The sequence below is a fragment of the Pseudochaenichthys georgianus genome, chromosome 11, assembly GCF_902827115.2.
Source record: "Pseudochaenichthys georgianus chromosome 11, fPseGeo1.2, whole genome shotgun sequence".
Lineage (NCBI taxonomy): Eukaryota > Metazoa > Chordata > Actinopteri > Perciformes > Channichthyidae > Pseudochaenichthys > Pseudochaenichthys georgianus.
In genome coordinates, this window is record NC_047513.1 from 18338229 (window position 1) to 18360358 (window position 22130).

The 22130-nt window shown below is 42.1% G+C and overlaps 1 protein-coding gene and 1 non-coding gene across 2 annotated transcripts; both read right to left on the reverse strand.

Annotated features, from left to right (window-relative positions):
* Window positions 1-262: 262 nt before the first annotated feature.
* Window positions 263-16158, reverse strand: ptpn2b (protein tyrosine phosphatase non-receptor type 2b). The gene is made up of 10 exons (XM_034094568.2): window positions 15915-16158; window positions 14959-15049; window positions 14760-14860; window positions 12768-12866; window positions 9854-9991; window positions 7342-7551; window positions 6557-6718; window positions 5712-5920; window positions 5517-5612; window positions 263-1094 (listed from the first exon to the last, which is right to left on the reverse strand). Exons 1-10 carry the CDS (start codon window positions 15969-15971, stop codon window positions 1073-1075), a joined length of 1185 nt encoding a protein of 394 aa, XP_033950459.1. The 5' UTR covers window positions 15972-16158; the 3' UTR covers window positions 263-1072.
* Window positions 16159-16761: 603 nt separating this feature from the next.
* LOC117455691 (U1 spliceosomal RNA) lies at window positions 16762-16926 on the reverse strand. Its single transcript, XR_004553135.1, has one exon. It is a non-coding gene; the product is annotated as a U1 spliceosomal RNA (small nuclear RNA).
* Between the last annotated feature and the right edge of the window lie 5204 nt (window positions 16927-22130).

Below are 22130 nucleotides of genomic sequence, written 5' to 3' on the forward strand. Positions count from 1 at the left end.
AGACAATTACAGTAAATGGGAATATTTATACCACTTTCTTAATTAGTTACCATGGCAAGAAATGCATTTTCTAATCAAATCCAAAATAAAATGTGTTCATTTACTTATCTGAATAATTTGACCTCGCTTTTCTGGCTTTAGCCTCATTGAACAGACACATTTTAGCATTTCATACATTTTCTATTAGATTATTCTCAAAATATTGCTGTTATGTAATAAAAGGGGATCATTTAAAGGTAACAAGAAAAGAGCAAAAGGGTGGTTGTTATGTAAACTAGATAATACCAGTTTTATTTGTGGATTACACTCTAAGAGAAAGAGAAACTTAAGACATTTTCATTTCAAAAGGAGAACAAGTCATCAAATCATGTTTCTATACTGGATTCAAATCAGTAACATTGTCGTTCATCTTTTTACAAGCAAAAATATGTCTTAAAGAACACTATGTACATCATGGAAATCTCACATGCCACTGAATTTATCATGTGGGAGGAGGCAGTGCTTTTTAAATGTAGCCAACCTCCATCACTGTGAAAAACTTCAAGTAATCTCTTATAAAAAATAGAACATTTTTGCCTCTGAAAAAAGTTTTTTTCTTCTAAAAATACACATATGAACAGCATTCCAAATTGGCAATGCATAGCCCCTAGTATCAGTCTTAATTTCATGAATGCAAAGAGGAATAGTAGAAGGAGAAGCTGCAAATAATAATAATATTAAAGCAAAAAAAAACAAGGGTTTCTGACTCCAAAAGCAGGCGGTGGTTGAGGTGTGACTGGGGGACAAAGCGCTGGTGTGTTCGTCGTCTTTTTTTGTTTTAAATGTGCCGTCTTCAAAGAATGTCGAAGTGTCTGCTGTAAACAGTTTAGAGAGGATGAAAGAGTGAGGTGGGGTGACATGCTGCTAACAGGAGGAGGAAGGGGGAGGTGTGCAGAGGCTGATTTATGTTTCAGGGCTGGACAGAGAGCTGTGGCAGTGGGGGGGGGGCGCAGAGGTTTGAGAGAGCTGGAGATCCCTGCCGGAGGTGGCTGTGCTGCCGGAGCTGCAGGTGCACGGCCGCAGGTGGAGGTGGTTAGCAGTCGCTGGTTTTCGCCCTGTCACAAGACACAAAGTATTTAAAGAGGTTGAACTCGGAACAGTTTATTCTACCAGTGTCAGTGAAGCTCAAGAGTGATCAAAGGAACCTGTGCCACAAAATGAAGTTACGATTCAAACAGAGATGTGTTTAGTGTGTTGTTATATAGATGCCTTGCAACTGTTTCCTTCATGGAAAGTAAAACATTTAAGATAAGGTGGGATGTACTGCAATTCATTTTCAGTTGGAATTCAAATCTTCCTGTAACTTGGATAACTTTTTATCTAGAAAATCTATGAGAGAGACATGGAGAAGGTCCTGTTACTTGGTGCATTTTTGGGGTGGGAAATAGCCAGTTTTATTATGAACATTACATGTTAATCCGTAACAAAAAGTGTTATTCTATGCTGACTTCTAATATTGGATTAGGGATCGAACATTTCAAAGATGGTTCCAGCTACTTGTTGCAGCCGTGGCACAATGCGGCGTCTTGGATCACTTTGATCATACCAACATTAGGTTGAGTGTAAATGCAGCGAAAGCAGCCATCTTGTTTAATAAGCAACATGTCACACCATGTCCAGATAATCTCCAACATTTTAAAGACAATGTTCATTGAGTTTTTGCAGAGCGTTAGAACACATAGATTTAATTATCTGTGTATCATCCCAGTATGATGGGGGAGGGTTTTGAAGATGAGAGTATTAGTCAATCTATTGATTAGTTGATAAACAGACAATTCAATCGGAAAAACTTAAAGGTCAATTATCCAGCAAATATGTCAAATATTTGATATCATTAAATTAATATCTTTGGTTTTGTTAATCATACAAGAAAATATTTCCAAAGAGGAAACTTTGGGCTTTCAGATCTTGAAAAGATTGAAAGAAAATATTAATTGTTAAAGGTATTTTTTGTATATCCAATATTTCTATACCTTAAATTGATTCATCAACAGATAATAATTCATGATAAATAATCATTAGTTGCTCTAAGGTTTTAAAATCTACATCAAAGATAACTAAATGTTTAGATAGTTCACTAGTCCTTAAGTTTTACCTCAACAATGGCTCTTTAAGACCCATCGTAAATCTCCTGATGAATTTCAGACATCCAAACCATTCAATCTTTAGGCCAAACCAAAACTAATACAGTATAAAACCAACAAACCATTACAAACTGCCATGCTAAAGTGAGGAAACATAAAGAAGACCTTATGAAACATCTCTGAAAACAGCTCATGCAATAAACTCTCAAGCTCCAGCCCCGACACACTTGTGATGGGCTGCCCCAACCAGGGGATGTACCATACATCAGTCTTCTCTGTCCTAACCAAATCACATGCTAACAAAACAGCAGCAAAGCAGTGGTTTAGTGAGGGGGAACTTTACCAGTTGCTGACTTAAACCGTGTTTGACGCATTTGACAAAAAAAGGGTCCCAGCCAATTTGACGCAAAGCAAAAATTAGCAGCTTTTTCAAACTCATCCTGACATTTCAGAGCTTCAACACCTAAACCACAATTATACACACCACACATGCCACACACACACACACACACACACACACACACACACACACACACACACACACACACACACACACACACACACACACACACACACACACACACACACACACACACACACACACACACACACACACACACACACACACACACACACACACACACTAAAGTGCAGAACACAACTCCAAACCACAGCGGCAAAGCAGGTCATGAAAAGGAGAACAAAACCTCAACAGAATCAAAAACACAGCAGACACCACACACACACACACACACACACACACACACACACACACACACACACACACACACACACACACACACACACACACACACACACACACACACACACACACACACACACACACACACACACACACACACACACACACACACACACACACACACACACACACACACACACACACACACACACACACCTCCATATACAAGAGAGGGCGTTCGTTTTAAAAGCAGCGGGTAAACCTCGTCCTCTAAATGTGCTCCTCGTGGTTGTTGTTGCTGTCTCAGCGGGGGGTAAAGATACACTGCCCCCCACTGGACAGGCCAGCCCTTGTCATGTGCAGCAAATGCAGCCCAAACTGTCCGAGAAGAACCACAACAGCAGAGTGAGAGCGTGTCAGTTTGGGCCGAATTACTGGAACAACACTGACATGTCACACAACAAAGGAAGGCTTCTGAGAAACGGCTAAGTGAGCCATTCCTGGAGGTGCACAGTCATCAGAAATAAGTGCTTCATCAGGGCTAACTGCCCTGCCATCAAGAGAACATGACGTAGACGTCAGACTGAGAATGTTGAGAGAGAGAGAAAAGGAGAAAGCCTCAGCTATGTCTGAAGTGTGATTTTGTTGAGTCATGCATTGGGAAAGCCTGCCTGAATTTCCTCTGTAGGGTTTGAAGAAATGAAGCTGAAAACTGACTCATGTCTTTTCTTCTTTGGCATCACAAGAGTTGTAAGTGCTAAAGTAAAAGTGCTAAAGTAAAAGTGCTAAAGTAAAAGTAAAAGTGAAAGAGGTTAAACTAAAGCACTTTCTTTCCTTTTTGTGTAAAGGAAACTAAAAAAGAGCTGTACCGGATGTCCATAGGCGCGTTCACACCGGAGTACTTTTCCCCGCACTTTTCCCATTTAGTTCCGTTAGTACACCTTATTTTGCGTTCACACCAAAAAGAGTACTTAGTGCCGGGAACTTTTACCCCCATTTTTAGTGCCTGCTGAAGAGCAGGTACTATCCTGGGGAGAAAAAAGTACCAATTTCTGATTGGCTGGGCGAATTGCAAACCACGGCCCGTAAAACTCTGAAAAGTCTTGTGAAGGCGCCATTGTATTTGCTGGCATTAGCATTATTAGCATTAGCCCCGCGCACCAACGGAGAGAGAATAACTTATGGCAACAACAAAAAAACCATGGGAGCGGTGGAGTGATGAGGAGGCCGGCGTTCTGGCGATTTACTCGGAAGGCTTCAGCAGCTTCTACTGAAGCCTTCCGAGTAAATCAGTCTCCAACTCTGGGGACTTCCGGCCGGGGCCTTCGGGTGGCAGTATACGCCGTGAAGTTGTTTGCGGCCTGCCAGTAAACCCAAAGCAGAAGAAGACGAAGTGACGTCAGCGGCTCATTTGCGTAATCTTCCCTCAGGGAACTTATTCCGGTGTGAACGCGATCTGTACTTAGTTCCATGGGGGCACTAGGTGCCGGCACTAAGCACGGCAAAGTACTTGGTGTGAAAGCGGCTCATGGTATACATTCGAAAAAGCAAATGTCTGACGTAATAAGTCTGATTCCTTTTTTATTAAATCAATTTTCTGAATATAATTTGTAAGTTCCTTTCATGTCAGAATAAATACATGTAAAGGGCAAAGGGCTATTCAAGTAAAAGAATAATATTAATTATATACTAATAAAGGACTGGCTTATCTATAGCCAGTTGAGTAGCACTTGAAATACTTGGCTCTATGAAACCTGATGTACTTATATGATTCTGTTTTCTTCAAGGTTGTGTCTTCCTGGTCGAATGTACTTATTGTAAGTCGCTTTGGATAAAAGCGTCAGCTAAATGCAATGTAATAATGTAAAAAATAAAATAAAATGCTGCTTATTTCCGATCTTCTTTACTAATAGTGTTAGAGCTAAAATAGATTTCTTTACTGTGGTTATATAAATGTAATTGTTGGTGATGTTAAATTGCAGCTGGTAATACAAGTTGGTGCCTCTCTTTGTTGCCGCAAGGAAGAGAAAACTGTTTTTAGACCACAGTAAAAATGTTGGGAAGACATATTCTGGATTTCATTAGGTAAACACGAATATTTAAATATTATAACACCAAACTTTTACCAACAAATGTTGACTTTTGGAAATTACAGCAGTCTGGAGTTATGTTTAAATAAAATGAGTTGGAAACAACAGGGATATAATTCTAGAAATAAAACAATGATATTATTAGAGTAGCCTTCTCTTAAAGTGCAATAGTGCAGGAATGTTTAAACAGAATGATTAGACATGCAAACAGAAAGTAAAAGTGGCACGGCACTCTGATTTTAACTCTAAGACACTTAGACTTTGAATACAAACGTTATGGATAAAGCTTTAAAGCGTAAAGTATTTGGTACCATTAGGAAACATGCAAAATGTCTCATTATGAAATAATATTATTAGGGATTGACTTTTTATTAACAAATGGATGAAGCATGATGGGTTAGATCTGGTTCTTATAATCTGTGTTGAAAAAGACATACATTTTTGAATATCACACTTAATATAAGTTTAAATAAAAGTTTTGATGAATACAGAAGTGACATTGTGACGGTGCTCGACAAATCATCGTGGAGGGTAACAACAACTTGACGCTTGGTGCATGAATAATAACATATGGTCTCAGCCAAAATATATAATAATCACCTTTTCCTCTTCTTCTCTGAGTCGTTTGTCCTGGGCTTGCTTTGGGTTGTCTTGGCTGTGCCTGATTTGGAGATGCTGTCTTCTCTGCGTCGCTTGCTGCGAGAAAAGGATGATGGGTAAACAGCTGTCTGTCCAGCAAAAGCTAAAATAATCACTCTTCTCTTGAGAGCATTTTTTAATTCATAGAGTACTGACTGTGTGGTGCCGCCGTCCTGCTCCTGCTCCTTGCATGGAGATGGTGCTGGTGCTCTGTCGTCCTGTCTGTAGTCCCCTCCCTCCTCCTGCTGACCCCCCCGCTGGTTGCCGTTGCATCGCTCCGTCGGACACCGGGCCTGCGGCTGAGTCGAGGGCGGAGACTCTAATATCGGCTCCTGATCTTCCCTGGACAACTCCCGCCAGCGGTTCTACAAAACGAGCAGACACAAGTGAAAAGCGTTAATGTTTTGGCAAAGCACGCCACCATGGATGAAAAACAGCCTATATTTGGACATTTTGTTTGAAAAAGAATCTTGTCAAAAATGTATAAAGCGAGACAAAAAATGTTTGCTGCAAAAGAGAACATTAAGCCAAAGATCAAGATGGCTTCAAACAAACTGCGACTGCAAACAAATCACGACTCTGTCAGACATTCAGGTCATTGGCCTGAACTAAATAACTAAAAGGTGTTTCTTGTCCAAGATGATGTCTTTAAATTCCTTGTTTTGTCAGTAAAAAAACAAAGATATTCAGTTTAATATGAAATAAAAACAACAAACAGGCCATAGTCCCACACACTTCTAATGGTTTACAAGTGATGACTTAGAGAGACTATTTCTGTATGAGTCAATATTTGTTAGGAAAACCCTACTCCTCTAACATACCCACACACGGAATAACTGTGGGGTATTTAATAAACAAATATCCATCGCCAGGCCAACTGTCATTATTTGTGTTTTTCTCTACAGCCAAATATAGCAGTGTCCTGGAAACTGAACCATATTACTCATTAAGTACCGAGTGAACTGAGTGAGCTGAGAGAACTGGTCACATGGTGCAGGTACCTGTACAGAGGAATCTCCCTTGATGCACTTGGATCCTTCGAGCACCGCCATGAAGGAGAAGCGCAGCTGGTCCGGGGTCTGGATCAGGCCCATGCGGTGCTTCCTCATGTCCAACAAGGTGCTTTTGATGTCCACTGACGAGGGGTCTTTCCTCTTGTCCATCTGGTCAGGACAGAATGACAGGTTGAACCCCCTGTTCTCTTTCATGCGTGTGTTTAGAGGAAAATGTAAACCTGACACACTGTTAAACATGGCCAGTCTGTGTTAGTGAGTGACGTGTAACCGTTTCGGAATAAAATGCTATAAATTACATGTTTTAGTTCCCTGTTTTTCTTTGATCTGGTTTATCTACTTCTACATTACGGCTGTTCAATACATATAGGTTTTTCTATGCTATTGCTATGTAAACGTAATTGCAAGAGAACAACATAGAATTTCATTTGGTGTTATAGTCACTAAAAAGTAAATTTATATTAACGTTTCCATCTATCAGAAGCTCTCTCTGTACAGATTATTTGAAATGTTACTTCAACAATTTTAACCAGCCCTCAATTCATGTTTTTATTTCAGTCAAAGGCTTTACATTATCTAAATCGACTGTCTGGACACTGATATATTTATCCACAGTATAGGTGCTAATCAGACTTAGCATAATGGATTTAATTGGGTCAATGTTGGCTCTCAATGTCTAAATGTAAACTCAAATCATTGTAGCAAAAAACAAACGTTTTGTTTTCTTTAATCAGAATACAGACATAATGATACAACAAAAATGGAGAACTTACGAGGACCACACACGTGTCAACCAATGAAAATGTCCCGGAGCGTCCGATTCCAGCGCTGCAGTGCACCACCGCCGGTCCGTGGTCCCGCCCCAACGCTCCCGACTCCCGCACTTTGAAGAGGAAGTTTAAGAAAGACGCCGGGGAGTCGGGAACACCAAAATCTGGCCATGTGGTGTAGTGAAAGTGGTAGATCTCTCTCTTCTCCCCTGTCTGAGAGAGGAGACAAACAGAGGCTTCATTAGCAGGTAGAAAAGCATATTTGTATGTGCAGTCTGTGAGTGCTGATGTGTAGGCGGTGTGTTTGAGGTGACTTGAGGCCATCCCAGGGTTTGAGAGATAAACTAAGCAAACAAGTCCAACAGTTTCAGTTTCAATTCATGCGAGGAACCGTGTTCTGAAAACTCCCCACAACATTTGCATCTACTTCTTGCTCATGCTTTTTTTCCTTACGATCACATTGGCAGTTAACTCTTAGTTGCTGATATTTAAAAAAACGGTGTTCAGTTTTTAATATAAAACAGGTAAAAAATGTATTGGAAAAAAATCATAACATTGGGTTTAATTGAAAATCGTATTTTTCAAATGCAATTTGCAGGTTAACTATTGTTGCTTAAGCAAAGGCTGATTACTTTACATACTGGAATTGCTCTGCTGCATTATCTACAGCTCGTTTGCACTTTCTCTACAACCTACAAACTGCAAATAGTTTGGTGCGTGGGAACATACAACTCAGTTGAATCTTTCTGTAAAATCAGATAACAATGAGTGTCAAAGATTACAATTAATGTCACTTGTTAGATGCTTTTATCCAAAGCATCAACGCCCACAGGAGCGAGGTGATGTGTCTTGCCCAGGGACACAGCGGCATGCTGACTGCATTGGGGATTGAACCATTTGGAAAGAATTGGATATATCCTAAAAGATAGACTGGGGGAATTTGAAAGGATGTGGGGTCCAATGGTTTCATTTATAAGGGGGACGGTTGGCTGAGATGCACAAACAATCATTTTTTAATGGCTTGGGTGGTACTGCTCGGGGAGGGAAGGGTGGGGGGGTAGTCTTGGCTCATCTGCACCCTTTAAAGTGCACCTATCATGCTATTGTTAGGCATATATTATGGGTCTCAGATATATACAAATATATAAAAACATGTCTTTGATGTGTTTTGCTAAAAATACAAACAGATCATGCATTTTAGACATCCCTCATATCCCTCTATTCCAGCCCTGTTTAGAAACGCGGATTTTGGGTCCTTAGCTTGAAAAAAAAAGGAGGAGGTGGAGCTAATGCCTGATCAGAATTCTACCGGAGATAAAGTTACATTCTGCTGTGATAAAACGCCATCCTGTTCTAAACCACATCAAGGATTATTTCTGCAACAGTATGGATCTCAAATGCTTCTTCTTTTGCAGGTTTACCACAGGGTGAGTTCCTTTTTTTATTTCCTGCTTTTTTACACATACTCTCTCCAGTACAGGCTAGGGTGTTAGCGATGCTTGCTAATGTAAACAAAGACCATATTACGTAAAAATGTCAGGCATTGTTTCTGATAGCAACTCTCTGTGGGTCCACCATCCGAAATTAAGTAATATCGGCAGCAAATCTGTATCCGCTCGTTGTACCCCCGTTTTTAAAAGATGTGGGTACGGAGGAAAAGAGAAAGGGTTTTATTTTCTGACGCTGCGTGAGTTCCCCGACACACCGGGGACACAAAAAGTGCATTTTGCATGATAGGTCCCCTTTAAGTTTATTTATTTATTTGTATTATATATACTATGTTGTATGTTCTTCCCCACTATGTAAGTCATTAAGTATGGTATTCCTGTCATGCTATGTTTTTTCTTTATTATTTCTTGTTGGCTGTTATGTTTGTCTTCTATGTTGAAAAAGCGAAGCGTGATTTCCACCCCAAAGGAGTCTGTACTATTGCTTACACTTGTATGCTTCTTCTCAATACAAATATTTGAAACAAAATAAATTATTCTGATAAAAAAAAATGATACCCCAAAAATGATCAGCCGTTAATACAAAGCCACATTGCTGTCATTGACTTAACAAGTACAGCATCTACACACTACGATACATAGAGGAAGATAACAGGATTACAACTTGTTTTTTTGTACTCTCTGAAAAATAAGTGAACATTTGAACGGATCTTGTTTGTGATTTTTAACTACAGTGTTGTGTCAGCCTTGGTAAATCAGAGCTTTTGAAAATTAAATCATCCATCTTTGCTCACTACATCTTAGCCTCTCTTACTCTTAGGTATGCATTAAGTACAGGTTATACTTTTTAAAATACAAAAATGGAAATAGTATCTTCTCATGGTATCAGTCTTGAGTAGCAGGTAATGGTCGGTTAAAAGGAATCCAGATAGTGTTCAATTTGAAGAAGCCTGGGACAGCAGGTCCTTGTAAAGCGTCTTGGTGTGACACCCTCAAACCATTTCACTTCTCCTTCACAGCTATAAAGTGAAATGCCTCCTGATAATAAAGTAAAAACTTTAACATACACTGATATTCTGCAGCTCCAACACTCGGGTGGTGTAGTAGGACTTGATGTCTTCCGACAGCAGCGTGACCAGGAAGCGTGTGTCTCTGAAGGCCATCTCCCTCTCCTCCGCTGTGGGCCAGTACTGAGCGCACTTCTCCTGTCGGGGGAGAAAGGAGACATGTGGTCAGAGAGACTAAATAAAGTCACATCTGACAATGAAGTATGCCATGAAGCAGATACTGAGGGGCCTTGAGGCAAAGCAGCTGATGACTAACAGGAGGACAGTTTAATCCTAGCTTTGGAAGGAGAAATATCCCTTAGAAAAACATCCGCTTCCTCTTCTCCCTCTCCACAGATACCTGGAAACACTCATACATGTGACACCTACATAAAACATTTCACACCTGCAAAGAATCATACACAACTACACAGCCTTAATATGTTGCATACAGTGTTGTTTCACAGCCTTGTTATCTTGAGTTTTGCAACACCTGTCTAATTTGTGTCCCATTTTGTGTTTTACCACACTGCACTAATTCAAAAATAATGAAGCCAGTTAAAATACGCTTCAGTCAAGATTATATCTCCTTGCATTCTGCATGTATTTGAACTGTGACTTTTTCTCATGTTTGATTTTAAGATATTTATTTCTTAAGTATATTAATAACTAAAGAAAGGATCAGGAATGTATTTTAAAAAGGGACAGGTTCTATCCTTTAATATGAATATATACACAACTATTAGAAAGTTATTATTTGACATCTCTTCTCTTTTTGGAGAATGTTTAACAGTTGTTTTTAGAGTTGTTGTGGTGCATTCAATGTTTTCCAGGGAACAGCAAAGCCGTCAGTTAAGTTGTAAAATACTGGTCATGCATTCTCATGCTATATTATCGACAGCAAAGATCTCATTATACAGCATGTTCTTAGTAAGCAGACAATGTGCAGAAGTGTTGAGGACAACCCCCCCCCCCTCTGCGGGCCTGTGAGTGAGGTTAATAATATCTTTGGACTAGGTACTCTATCTGCTATTTCCAAGAAAACAGTCGGGGAGTGAATCTCATGACCGAGCGAGATCCGCTCCAGCTGCTCTACTGAGAAAGGGACAGATCAAAGCTGCTCGCGGTGAGTGTGTGTGTGTGTGTGTGTGTGTGTGTGTGTGTGTGTGTGTGTGTGTGTGTGTGTTTAATCGGCACATCACAGGATCACAGGATTTAGTTGAGAGGTTGGGCTGCATCCCAGTTCCTCACATACATCTGTGAGAACACACTGTCAAAACACTGAATTCCTCTTATCTTATGAGAGAGAAGCTTCACAGTGGACCTTTAACTGAAATCAAGGCAAAGTCCACACATACAGGTTTTCTTAAGCCTTTGCCCGTGCAAAAACATCCTTTTAAGTCTCTGAAACCTTTAGTAAAACTCCCTTTGGGGATGACGAGTGCCCTGTTATCTAGCTTCGTAAATGAAGCAACGTTCTGTGCAATGTCAGACCGAAACATAACTCCTGCTAACCTCGCTAACATGAGACGTTTACATTTTTTCACATAAATGCACAGTTGATCTTCTACTTCAACCCTGTTTTCAAACAGGGTTTTACCCCTGTGTACATGTGGAATACGCCCCTGATTAATCAAAGAAGTTGTGAAAATGATTTTATGTGAGAAGGCTGCTCTTAACAAAATGTGTGATGCTGTGTGTGTGTGTGTGTGTGTGTGTGTGTGTGTGTGTGTGTGTGTGTGTGTGTGTGTGTGTGTGTGTGTGTGTGTGTGTGTGTGTGTGTGTGTGTTGCACCAGACCAAGAACAGATGTCAACTGACCTGACAATAGGATGTTCTTTTATTATTATTAGTGCTGTCAAAATTATTGCGTTAACGGCGGTAATTAATTTTTTGAATTAATTGCGTTAAAATATTTAACGCATTTAACGCATGTGCAGAATGGCCCGCCCCATACGTACCACCAGTGGCAGCGCCAGGGTATGGCTGGGGTAGGCTACACCCATACCAAGAAATGGCTTAGCCCCACCATGAAAAATGATGTTAAAGTTAGAAAAATAAAGTCTGCCAACTCGCGCGGAGTAAATTGCACAGACAGCAGTTAGTAAGATTGATTTCAGTAGCCACGGTTTTGAAAACTTTTGTCACGAAGTGATCGTCTTCTCAATAGAACATCTTTGATAACGGCGTGGTGTTGTTGCAGGAAGTCCCGACGGAGAATACTTTTGCTGTAGTTCAGGGCAGAGCCATATAATAGTAATAATAAGGCTCTGGTACAGGGGTGCACATAACTGGTACGCAGGTTATGTGCGTAATCTGAAATGCGTACCGTCACTTGTGTCACAAAGCGCATTTGCGTACCGACGTACTTGTGAAGCTTTTCCAGAAGGCGGTTAGATCACCGGACGACAGAGTCGGTCTCCGTGTGCACAGACAGGGCTGCTGTTAACGTCGGTCTGTACAACGGACTTGTGCCAAAACTACGCCACCCGGCTGCGGAGGGAGACTCCCCCCTTCACTGGAGAACTGCGCTAAAACAGCGGATCACAACGTTCACACTCTGTGGTCACGAAGTACTCCACTAGCCCCCCCCCCCCCCCCCTCTTTCGACTTTCCTGAAGTTCTCCTCCGTTGATAGAAATCAACACGTAATGAATTAAGACCCCACGGTTTGATGATTGATAGGTGTGTGGGTTGTCTTTCATTTTGACACGCAGCAAAATGTTATAATAAACATATATACTGTATGTTAAATGGATATATCCACCATCTTTCATTTATCTTTCCATTCCCACAACAATATGCATAAATAAATGGCATATTTTGGACATAGTTCGAATGGTGATTAATCATGATTAATTAATTTTTAAGCTGTGATTAATCTGATTAAAAATTGTAATCGTTTGACAGCCCTAATTATTATATGATATACTTACTGAGCCTTTCTCAATGACCCGGTTCAGCATGACGATGGCTTTGGTCTTCTGCTCCCAGATCATGAGCCAAAAGTGGCCACAGGTGTTCCTCAGGGGGCCCTGTGGATAGAAATAACACACAAACACACTTTCATCAGTCACATGGCAGGAGGAAATTAGTTCACTTGGATTCTAGGAAATCATTTCAATTGATTTTCTTCATAAATATTCAAACATCAATTTGAGGAATGTCTTTATAATGTGATATCTGTGCAACTAACATGGACAGTGTAAAGTTACTGTCAAAGACAATAATAGGATTCAAATAAAATCCATCATGTAGAGTTACACATTGTTGGATGTCATACATAATATACTGCTGCGAATGTGTTTAAGGTTCCCTATTGCATGATAGTGAATCTTAACTGTATTGGACATGACCTCAAATGTTTTTCATCTCATATTTTCAATGATGCAAAAGAAACCCGATAGGTAATGGTCAAGTTGGATTTCGCAAACTGTTGAATTGCACAAGGTCTTGTTGTTTATAAATGACTGAATCATAGTGAGCCATATTACTTGGCGAGGAAGGATATGTTTTATCAGCTGCAGTTTTCTGTGGTCCAAAATCAACACTTGATAAAGGTTAAGCCGCTGCGGTTATTTGTCCGTTCATACCCTGATCCCTTTGGCTTTAAGAATTACTTGACATCATGCACTGGTTGTTAATTATCATAGTATTGCAAAAATACACATGTACCCTCAAATTGTAATTAATTGGAGAGTATATTTCACACAGCAACACTAATGAAACACTTTCTATAAATAAAACACTTCAGAAAGCACAAAAGCAGAATTACACTGCTTTAGACCAAAAGGTCAAATGTATATTTTCTAACCCTCTGTGACGTTATTTAATTGTGACCAGTTTCTATGTCAAAATCTTTGAACCCAACTGCATAGTGCATGGTGGTGTTATGCACACAACTCCCTTAAAGAAAGCATTTCTCTTTACAATAACAGGCTTTCATTTACGATTGGACAACCAAATGTCAGTTAAGCAGCTGACTCGGATCATTCTGGTTCAGGAAAAAAGCATCCAACAAGGGTCGTCCTTACACAGATTCTGCCCTGGAGGTTTCTGTTTTGCCATCAGACGTCTGATTAATGAAGTTTGACGTAGTACAATAGCTTTATTCTCTGCTATATAATAAATCTCATCTCTACGGGCCGGTGAATAAGGCCACTGTTTGTTCCTGTTCAAAGGACAGAGAATAAACTAGACATTAATGTTGATTTATCTCCGCTTTCAAATCAGGAATTATCATTAATCAATTTGCTTAGTTGTTGTCTGGTATATTACACCAACTTCACATAGAAACAATCTAACTCTTTGCTGTTATGTGTACTCTGGATATCCTTTCAAACACGAATGTATAACTGCAATGATAGCTGTTTTGAATAACTCTAAAAAAGAGAAACCTTATGTACCAAACACTGTACAGTATGACCTCAACATAAAAACAATTATTAAATAAAGAAATAACCTTCATTTAATTATTTTCTGGGCTTGCATGTTTATAAAAATATTCAATATCCATTCTTTATATAATAATAGATCTTGGTTTAATGTTTTGAAATTCTCACTGATTCATAGATCATTTAAATACATATTAAGACATCAAATCCGTAAGAGCACACCTTCTTAAAATCTTCTTTACTTTCTATTCGCATAACACCTCACTTGCTCATGCATTTAACATCATACAGTGATCCGGACACTTAATAAAGGATTTAGCTAAACCAAACAAGCGCTCCTATCAGGATCAGAATAATTTCAAAACAAAGCCACAAATGATCTGATAACACAAAGCAACTGACTATGAATGCACTCAATTGCATGGACAATCCAACCTTCTGAAGACATAATTTTAGTGTTGTTGCTTGGAGTTTTTTTTATAATAGATCTGCTTGCATGGTTGTTTGTACTTGAATAAAGAGCCTTGGACTTGCCTGAGTCAATATGTAACTTCTCTGGGCTTCCTCCATGACCACCAGACTTGCATTGATGTAGTCGTTGTCTGTGCTCTCCAGCTTCACCCGACTGTGATCAACTGCAGGCAGCGTGAGAGAGAAGACTGTTTGGTGATCGGTTATAAATTGACAGACATTGTTATAGGGTAAAAGAAACGTTTCCACGATGTTTACATACATGGACTGACATCTCTGTATCTGTTTCGGTTGCGATTCTCTGGATACTTTGCCACTTTGTACGAGCACTCGTGGGACTGATTCCTTATTTCCTGAAGACAAAAGAAAGATTGTTTAGAATAGAAACAAGAATTTATATTTTATGTTATCCTGAAAAGGGCTTAAGTATATTTGTTTAATGAAACGTTATACTTTTACTCCACAACAGCTCTAGTTTCTTTCCAGATGTTGCATTAAGAAACATTTGCTAAACCTTTTTAAATAATGCATCTTTAAAAATGTAAGTAGTGGAATCATTTTCATTTATTTGTTATTATTAGACATATATAATATATATATATATATCACATTTTCTGCATTGGTGTACTTTTTATACTATACTATACAATACATAGTATATGTACACTTTGCTGATAATACTTATATACTTTTACTTAATAATGTAGGACTTTTACTTGAAATAGAGTATTTTGTCATTAATGTATTGCACATTTTGGTCCAGTAATTTAATATATAGCATTCTAAAAAGGGGCTTTAGGCATAACGAGTACTTTTACTTTTGGTTCTTAAAGTGTACTTTGATGCCAATTATGTTGTACTTTTACTTAGGTAAGGTTTTGGATGCAGGACTTTTACTTGTAGTAGAGTACTTCTACAAGTAATTAGTGCTACCTTTACTTATATCTGAATACTTGTTCCACCCCTATGGCTATTATTACCACATGCAGCAGCTTATAACACTAAACCTATGCTTACGGTAACATTTATCTTATTAGAGCGTTGCCTTGTCTGAACTGAAACTAAACAAACAATAACATAAGACTTTTTTTTCTCCGAATTTGGCAATAAATTACTGTTAGTTAACAGATACTGGATTAGCTAGCCAAACCGTTATCTTGCTACCGTTAATGCGCGTCTGATCTGCGTTAGCTTCATGCTAAATGCTAACAGACTCACCAGGTACAGTTTCTGCCACCGGCCCTCTGAATCTATGTCTTCACACTCCTGGTCCATTTTCACCGTGGCGATGCCAGTCTATTGTAATCACGGTAAGTCTAATTATCTGTCCGACTTCTCTACCTCATTACGCTGTTTGAGCTAGAGGAGCTTTAGGTGAAATAATGTTTTACTTCCCTCCGATACGAGCTCAAACGCTAACTGTTTGTCCGTTGTCTCGGTTGACATCTGAAGTTGCATGTGCGCATGCGTCAGCAGAGGTCCTCCTGGAGCTGTCAAAAAACAAACAAAGATATTCAGTGAGCGAAGAGATGACAAACACCAGATGGGAGGAAATACTCAGATATTGTACTTAACCCTTGTGTTGTCTTCCTATGATGCTTCCTATCGACTTTTGTCCTCCCGGTTTGACTTTTTATAAAACATACAGAGTAATTAATCCCCCAAATCGTGTGTTTTTCGCTGTCAACTGAGTTTTTACCCCATCACTTCGTCGCTCGTTTGCTGGTGTATCATTCACAGATTATTCAGTGACGGACAGTTTATATCCAGAGCTGTTCTATTAACAACAGAGACACAGAGTTAGATGATTACAGCAGGATTCTCTTGATGTAAATGTGTTTTATCAAAATGAATGAGAGGATATATAAGTAATATTAATAATTAATAGTAATAGTAATAGTTGCACACAGTTAGGTCGAATACATTCCTGCTGCCATTAAAAGTCATCAAGATCTTAAAATGAGTCATTGGTCATAAACCACTTGCGTTGCTGTAATCAGTGCAAACCATCTGCTTGTGTTGGTTGCAAATTATTCCATCGTTAATGTTCACTTGTACATATCATCAGGGGAGAGCGCGAACGCAGTCCCCCACTACCACAAATTATGCAGTCGAGATTCCTACATTTGAGGGATTCGTACAGGTCAGCGCAGCCGTCAGTGCAATGGCCGCGCCTCGCCGTAGGGGATCCACCTTGGTGATCATGGAGACCCCCCTGCCAGGTAAGTATGAATTGTATCGGGGTGACATGGGAGACAGTTTCACAGACAAGCCATCCTAACTGATGGTGCCAAAAACGTAAATGTCTTCTATCAAGGCGAAATACATCGTTTATTTGATCATAATTCCATTGTTGAGGTCTACTAGAATAGATTTATATTGTGCAATTTTCCAAACTCACATTGGTTTCTCATACAGCATCTCTGTAAACTACGTGTATTCACTGAATTGCACTCTGCCTTTAACGGCTCGTTGTATCTCCAATAGCTCCAGCCCCCACCCTCCCTGTGAGCACAGTGTGCTCTGATTGGTCGGGACGTTGTGAATCGCAATCACACTGAGTGTGTGCGTGTGTGTGTGTGTGTGTGTGTGTGTGTGTGTGTGTGTGTGTGTGTGTGTGTGTGTGTGTGTGTGTGTGTGTGTGTGTGTGTGTGTGTGTGTGTGTGTGTGTGTGTGTGTGTGTGTGAGGAAGTCCGTGGATTGGTCAATTTGGACCAATCAGCGGGGGCTTAACGTAACGGCTCCGCGGACGTAACGTAACGGCTCCACGGATTGGTCCATTTCGTTCCGGGTACGGTTGACATCATGCGTACCCCAGGGTGTACTTTGAGGGTTTTGACCTCTATGGTTTTGACTCTGCACACCGTTCACATGCATACAAACCTTCATAACACACAAGGGGACGGGTACTAACCAGAAAAGCATGACATGGGACCTTTAAAAAAAAAAAACCTGGCTTTAATATAAAGGACACACTTGTGTATTAGGACTGACCATTATTATTTGAGTTTTGCCTGATGTTTTCGATAATATCTTGTCTAAATGTCCAAGTTCTCTGACGGGAAACTTAAGGAGAGTCAGCTATATCATTAATGATACTTATGTTTCCAACCAGAGTTATCCACGTCCAACGGGAGGAACATACTTCTTTAATCAAATGGTTACCAACCTGTTCCTTTCTATTATTGAGTAAACGGACTCTGACTAATGTAAAGACCATTTTCAACTTCAACTCTTGTATGCCTTTGGTGACAAACTAAAACAGCTCCTTTGAGCCAAAATGGGGTTACCCAGTGCATTTGTATGTATTACTTTTCTGTCTCTGGAAAATGGCAAAGGACAGTAAATTATTCTCAGATTATTCAGTGATCGATAGTTTATTTCCATATTACAGTTTAGACAGTTTAGTTAGTTACAGCAGGATTATCTTAATGTTTATTTGTTTTATCAAAATGAATGTGAGGATATATCAGGAATATTGTCACAGGTTTTCCTCTGCTTGTTATGAAATAGTTGCACAGAAGTTAGATCGAATAAATTCCTACTGCCACTAAAAGTAATCAACTTCTGAGAACTGGTCATTGATGAACCAATTGAGATTTAGAGGCATACAACATGTTTGCATTAGATGCATCTTCCATTGTTAATGTTCAATATATCAGGGGGATACCGACTGATGTCACATGTTGCCTGCCCATCTCTTTTCTTTTTTGCTGCATCTCATGACGGATTTGGTGAAAACAATAAAACACTAACATTTACACAACAAAAGCCGGTGTCATCAGAGGATCTGTTCCTTTCATCTTCTCGCTGCGCTCGAGTACCGTGGCTACATTCTTGTAGCCTACAGCGTTTCAGTTGGAACGTTTGATCTAAGGATTTCTCTGCAAACAGCTGTCTGCGTGCAGCTTCGCGACTGATCCAGTCGGACCCGCGGGTTTACTCATCCTCCAGGAGCTGTGGCCGTCTGCGCAGAAACTTCGATCGGTCAGGTTGGTGTCGGCTTGGGCGGTGATGGCAGTATTTCCGCTCCCTCTCCCAGCTAAGTTGTCCTGATTACTGTCTTGTTTGCTATTTGGCTTGAACTTTTTGGTGACGGCAGCGTTCCCGCTCCCTCTCCCAGGAGTTGCCCTTGCCGTGCTCTTTTGTAGACTCTTTCTGACTGTGGCATTGTGCCAAGCTATCATTAGCATTTTGAGTTTCCGGCTTTAGCGGCATTTTCTCGTTCAGCTAGTTAGCAATAGCGGCTCAGCCTAACTGTGTCCTGCCTGTGCAGCCACTTGGCTGACGCTGGGATAAGCACCGGAGTTACCCGTGCTGTTTTTTCTTTAGAAGCCAGTTTTCTGGTCTTAGCTTTGTGTTTTCGTTATTAACTCAACCAGTGAAGGCAGTGTTCTCGCCCCCGCTCCTGGTGGACCGTCTTGAAGCTTCTTTATTTAATCCAGCTAGGTGAAGGCAGTGCTCTCGCTCCCGCTCCCGCTCCCTCTGCTGGTAACGCATTTACATCCCTGTTTGTGTTTGGCGAGTAGGAGCATTGCTCTACTCTTTCCGTTCAGTAGGTAGCTGGTGAAGGCTGTGTTCTCTCCTGGTAGACGTCTTGCTTGATTCTAGCAGCAGCCGCCTGGCTAAGCTGTCCTGTTAAACGTCTTTATTTAACCCAGCTAGGTGAAGGCAGTGCTCCCGCTCCCTCCGCTGGTAACGTGGGTGTAGTTACATCCCTCTTTGTGTTCGGCGAGTATAGGAGCATTGCTCAACTCCGTTCAGCAGGTAGCGGGTGAAGGCTGTGTTCTCGCACCCGCTCCCGGCTACGCTGCATCTGGCTACCTACAGAATGGCTCATTCATGTAGCGCATGTAGCATGGCTCCCCTTGAGCCCGAGGACGGCCATGGCCGTTGCCCCTCTTGCCTTGGCCTCGAGCATTTGAGGGAGGGTCTCACGAAAAGCGCCTGCATTAACTGTGGCTGCATGCCTCGGGCGCTCAGAGTGGCTAGAGTCACAGAGGTGGAGCGTCTGACAGCAGCCAACGGACACCTCTCCTTGTCACATCTTCCTCCAGATCAGTTCGGCTGTTCCCGGCAACTCGAGGGAGCGATGGCTTTGGGTTCACCCCCCAATAGGAGGACTAGAAACAGGCTGTCCTCTAAGGTGGATCGGTTAGCTGCCGACATGGGCATGATGAAGTCGCTCCTCTTGGCTCTTCAGCCAGGGGCCGGTATAGGGGCTGCTAGCGTGCCGCCTGCCCCCCCTTCAGTGGCCGCACCTCGGCATGAGGATGCCATGTCGCTAGCGGCTTCAGTTAACCTCTTCAATGAAGAGATGGTGGACGAGGCCCCGCTCACCCGCTTCCCTCTCCTCTGCTCAGGGTTCCCTGCAGGGCGTGGAGGACACCTCCATGGCGGCCATTATTCGTACGGCCCTGGCACACTTGCAGCTTCCGGTTCCGCAGGCCGACTCGGCTCAGACTAGCGCCTTCTTCAGGCATAGCCCTGCCCCTGTCCCCCTTACTGTTCCTCCTTCAGAGGAGTACCTGAGGGAGCTCCATGCATGTTGGAGGGACACCAGGGCCCTTATTGGTACAGACTCGTCGCCAGGTTTGGCTGGCCCAGTCACCACTAACGGAGACATGTAGGAGAGTCCTCCGTGGCGTGCCAGTCGAGCCAGGGGAGCTGTTTGGAGGCACTGGAGCGTGCTGCCCAAGCTAGGCAGACCAGGCAGCAGCTCTCAGGTCTTCACAGGCCTGTGCCCACTCCCAGCAGGCCCAGGGGCCGCTCTAGCAGCCGCACTCAGCCACCGGCTTCCGGGTGGTCTGCGGGGGTCCCAGCGGCCCACTCAACCGCCTCTCGTGTCCCCAGTCACCGGCCTTCTAAGTAGCCTCGTGCCTCGGAGCCTTTCCAGCACCCCACAAGGGGCTCCGGAGGCCGAGGGGCGAGGCCCTGAAGTCCCGGGGCCGGTCGTCGGTTGCTTTTCCCAGCAGCAGCTCAGTTACTGGGCTGCCTGTACTTCCGACCCTTGGGTGGTTTCCACCCTAACCTAGGGATACGAATTGCAGTTCCGACGCCGGCCCCTAGCCTTCGGCCGGATCAGAATGACAGTCGTCAGTGATCCGGCGAAGGCCTTAGCTCTGGCCTTAGCTCTGGCCCAAGAGCTGTCCGTCCTCTTGGCCAAGGGCGCAATCGAGCCAGTAGACCCTCTGCTTCAGCCTGGGGGGTTCTGCTCGGCGTACTTTCTTGTGAGCAAGAAAGTCAGTGGATTCCGTCCAGTCTTGGACCTCAGGGGAATCAACAGATTCCTGAAGGTGCTGCCCTTCCATATGCTAACCACAGCAGACACCCTTTGTGTTGTCACACATGAAGAGTGGTTCGCGACCGCGGACTTGAGGGACGCCTACTTCCACGTGCCAATTGCACGACTGGCTGGTCTGCGCGCCTCAAGTGGCCCAGGATACGGTGCGCCTCTTAACTCATGTAGCCCGGTTGGGCCTAACAGTGAACACCGGGAAGAGTTGCCTGGTCCCTTCCCAACAGGTCACTTACCTGGGGATGGTCCTAGATTCGTTCGCCATGAGGGCCTACCTGACACCTCGTCGTGTAGACGACATTTCCCACCTTCTTCCCATCTTCAGGCTGGGCAAGATGGTGCCTTACATCCACTTCCTCCGGCACTTGGGCAGACTGACGGCTGCCTCAGCTGTTGTGCCCTTAGGCCTGCTGTCACTGCGCCCCATGCAAATGTGGCTGAACGGCCTTCACTTGGAGTGACACAGGCACAGGAGAGTCAGGGTGTCTCAGCGGTACCTCCACTCTCTGTCCCGCTGGAGGGACAGGGCCTATCTTCTGATCAATAAGTCCTCCAACTCATACGACCAAATGGGTCGATTGTTTAAGCCCATATTACGACCAAATATGTTGTTTGTTCAAGCGCTTAATACGACCTATAATTACGTTTGAAAAGTGTCGGCCTCGAGTGCTCCCGTTGAATGCAAACGTTACAGATGGTTGTTTATTCACAAATAACCCTCTCTGTAAAATCCTAAATTGTAGGATAGTTTGGCCATTAAAACGCGTTATGATTAGATTTCTAGCGAGAAGTATATATTGTACTTTTAGAATCCACGTCCAGTCGATATGTAGGATCTATAGTTTGATAGATATTACGAAGATGATTTGAGATTTCGTCAGGAGAACGTGTATATGCGGCAAGCTTCCATGTAAAGTTACGGGTTGAAAACAGTATTTCCGGTCTCGCCGTTTTCATAATAAAACCAATGATCAAATGATTTAACAGTGATATCTGCACTACTCGTCCACTAAAAAAACATCAGTTTATCCTAGTTAATTATACGACATTAATTGGTTTAAATTGTGTACAATGCTTTTGTGTTTTTCCCATAGGTTTTTCTCTTTCGATTCTGAGAGACACGTTTCTTTTTTCAG

What these genes read in the sequence shown, in the direction of transcription:
- ptpn2b (XM_034094568.2), bottom strand. Translation starts at nt 15,971, where the DNA reads ATGGACCAGGAGTGTGAAGACATAGATTCAGAGGGCCGGTGGCAGAAA. An exon ending in TTGACACGTGTGTGGTCCTC is followed by an intron (nt 6,719 to 7,341) that starts GTAAGTTCTCCA and finishes TGTCCTGACCAG; the next exon opens with ATGGACAAGAGGAAAGACCC. An exon ending in AGGGAGATTCCTCTGTACAG is followed by an intron (nt 5,921 to 6,556) that starts GTACCTGCACCA and finishes CTCGTTTTGTAG; the next exon opens with AACCGCTGGCGGGAGTTGTC.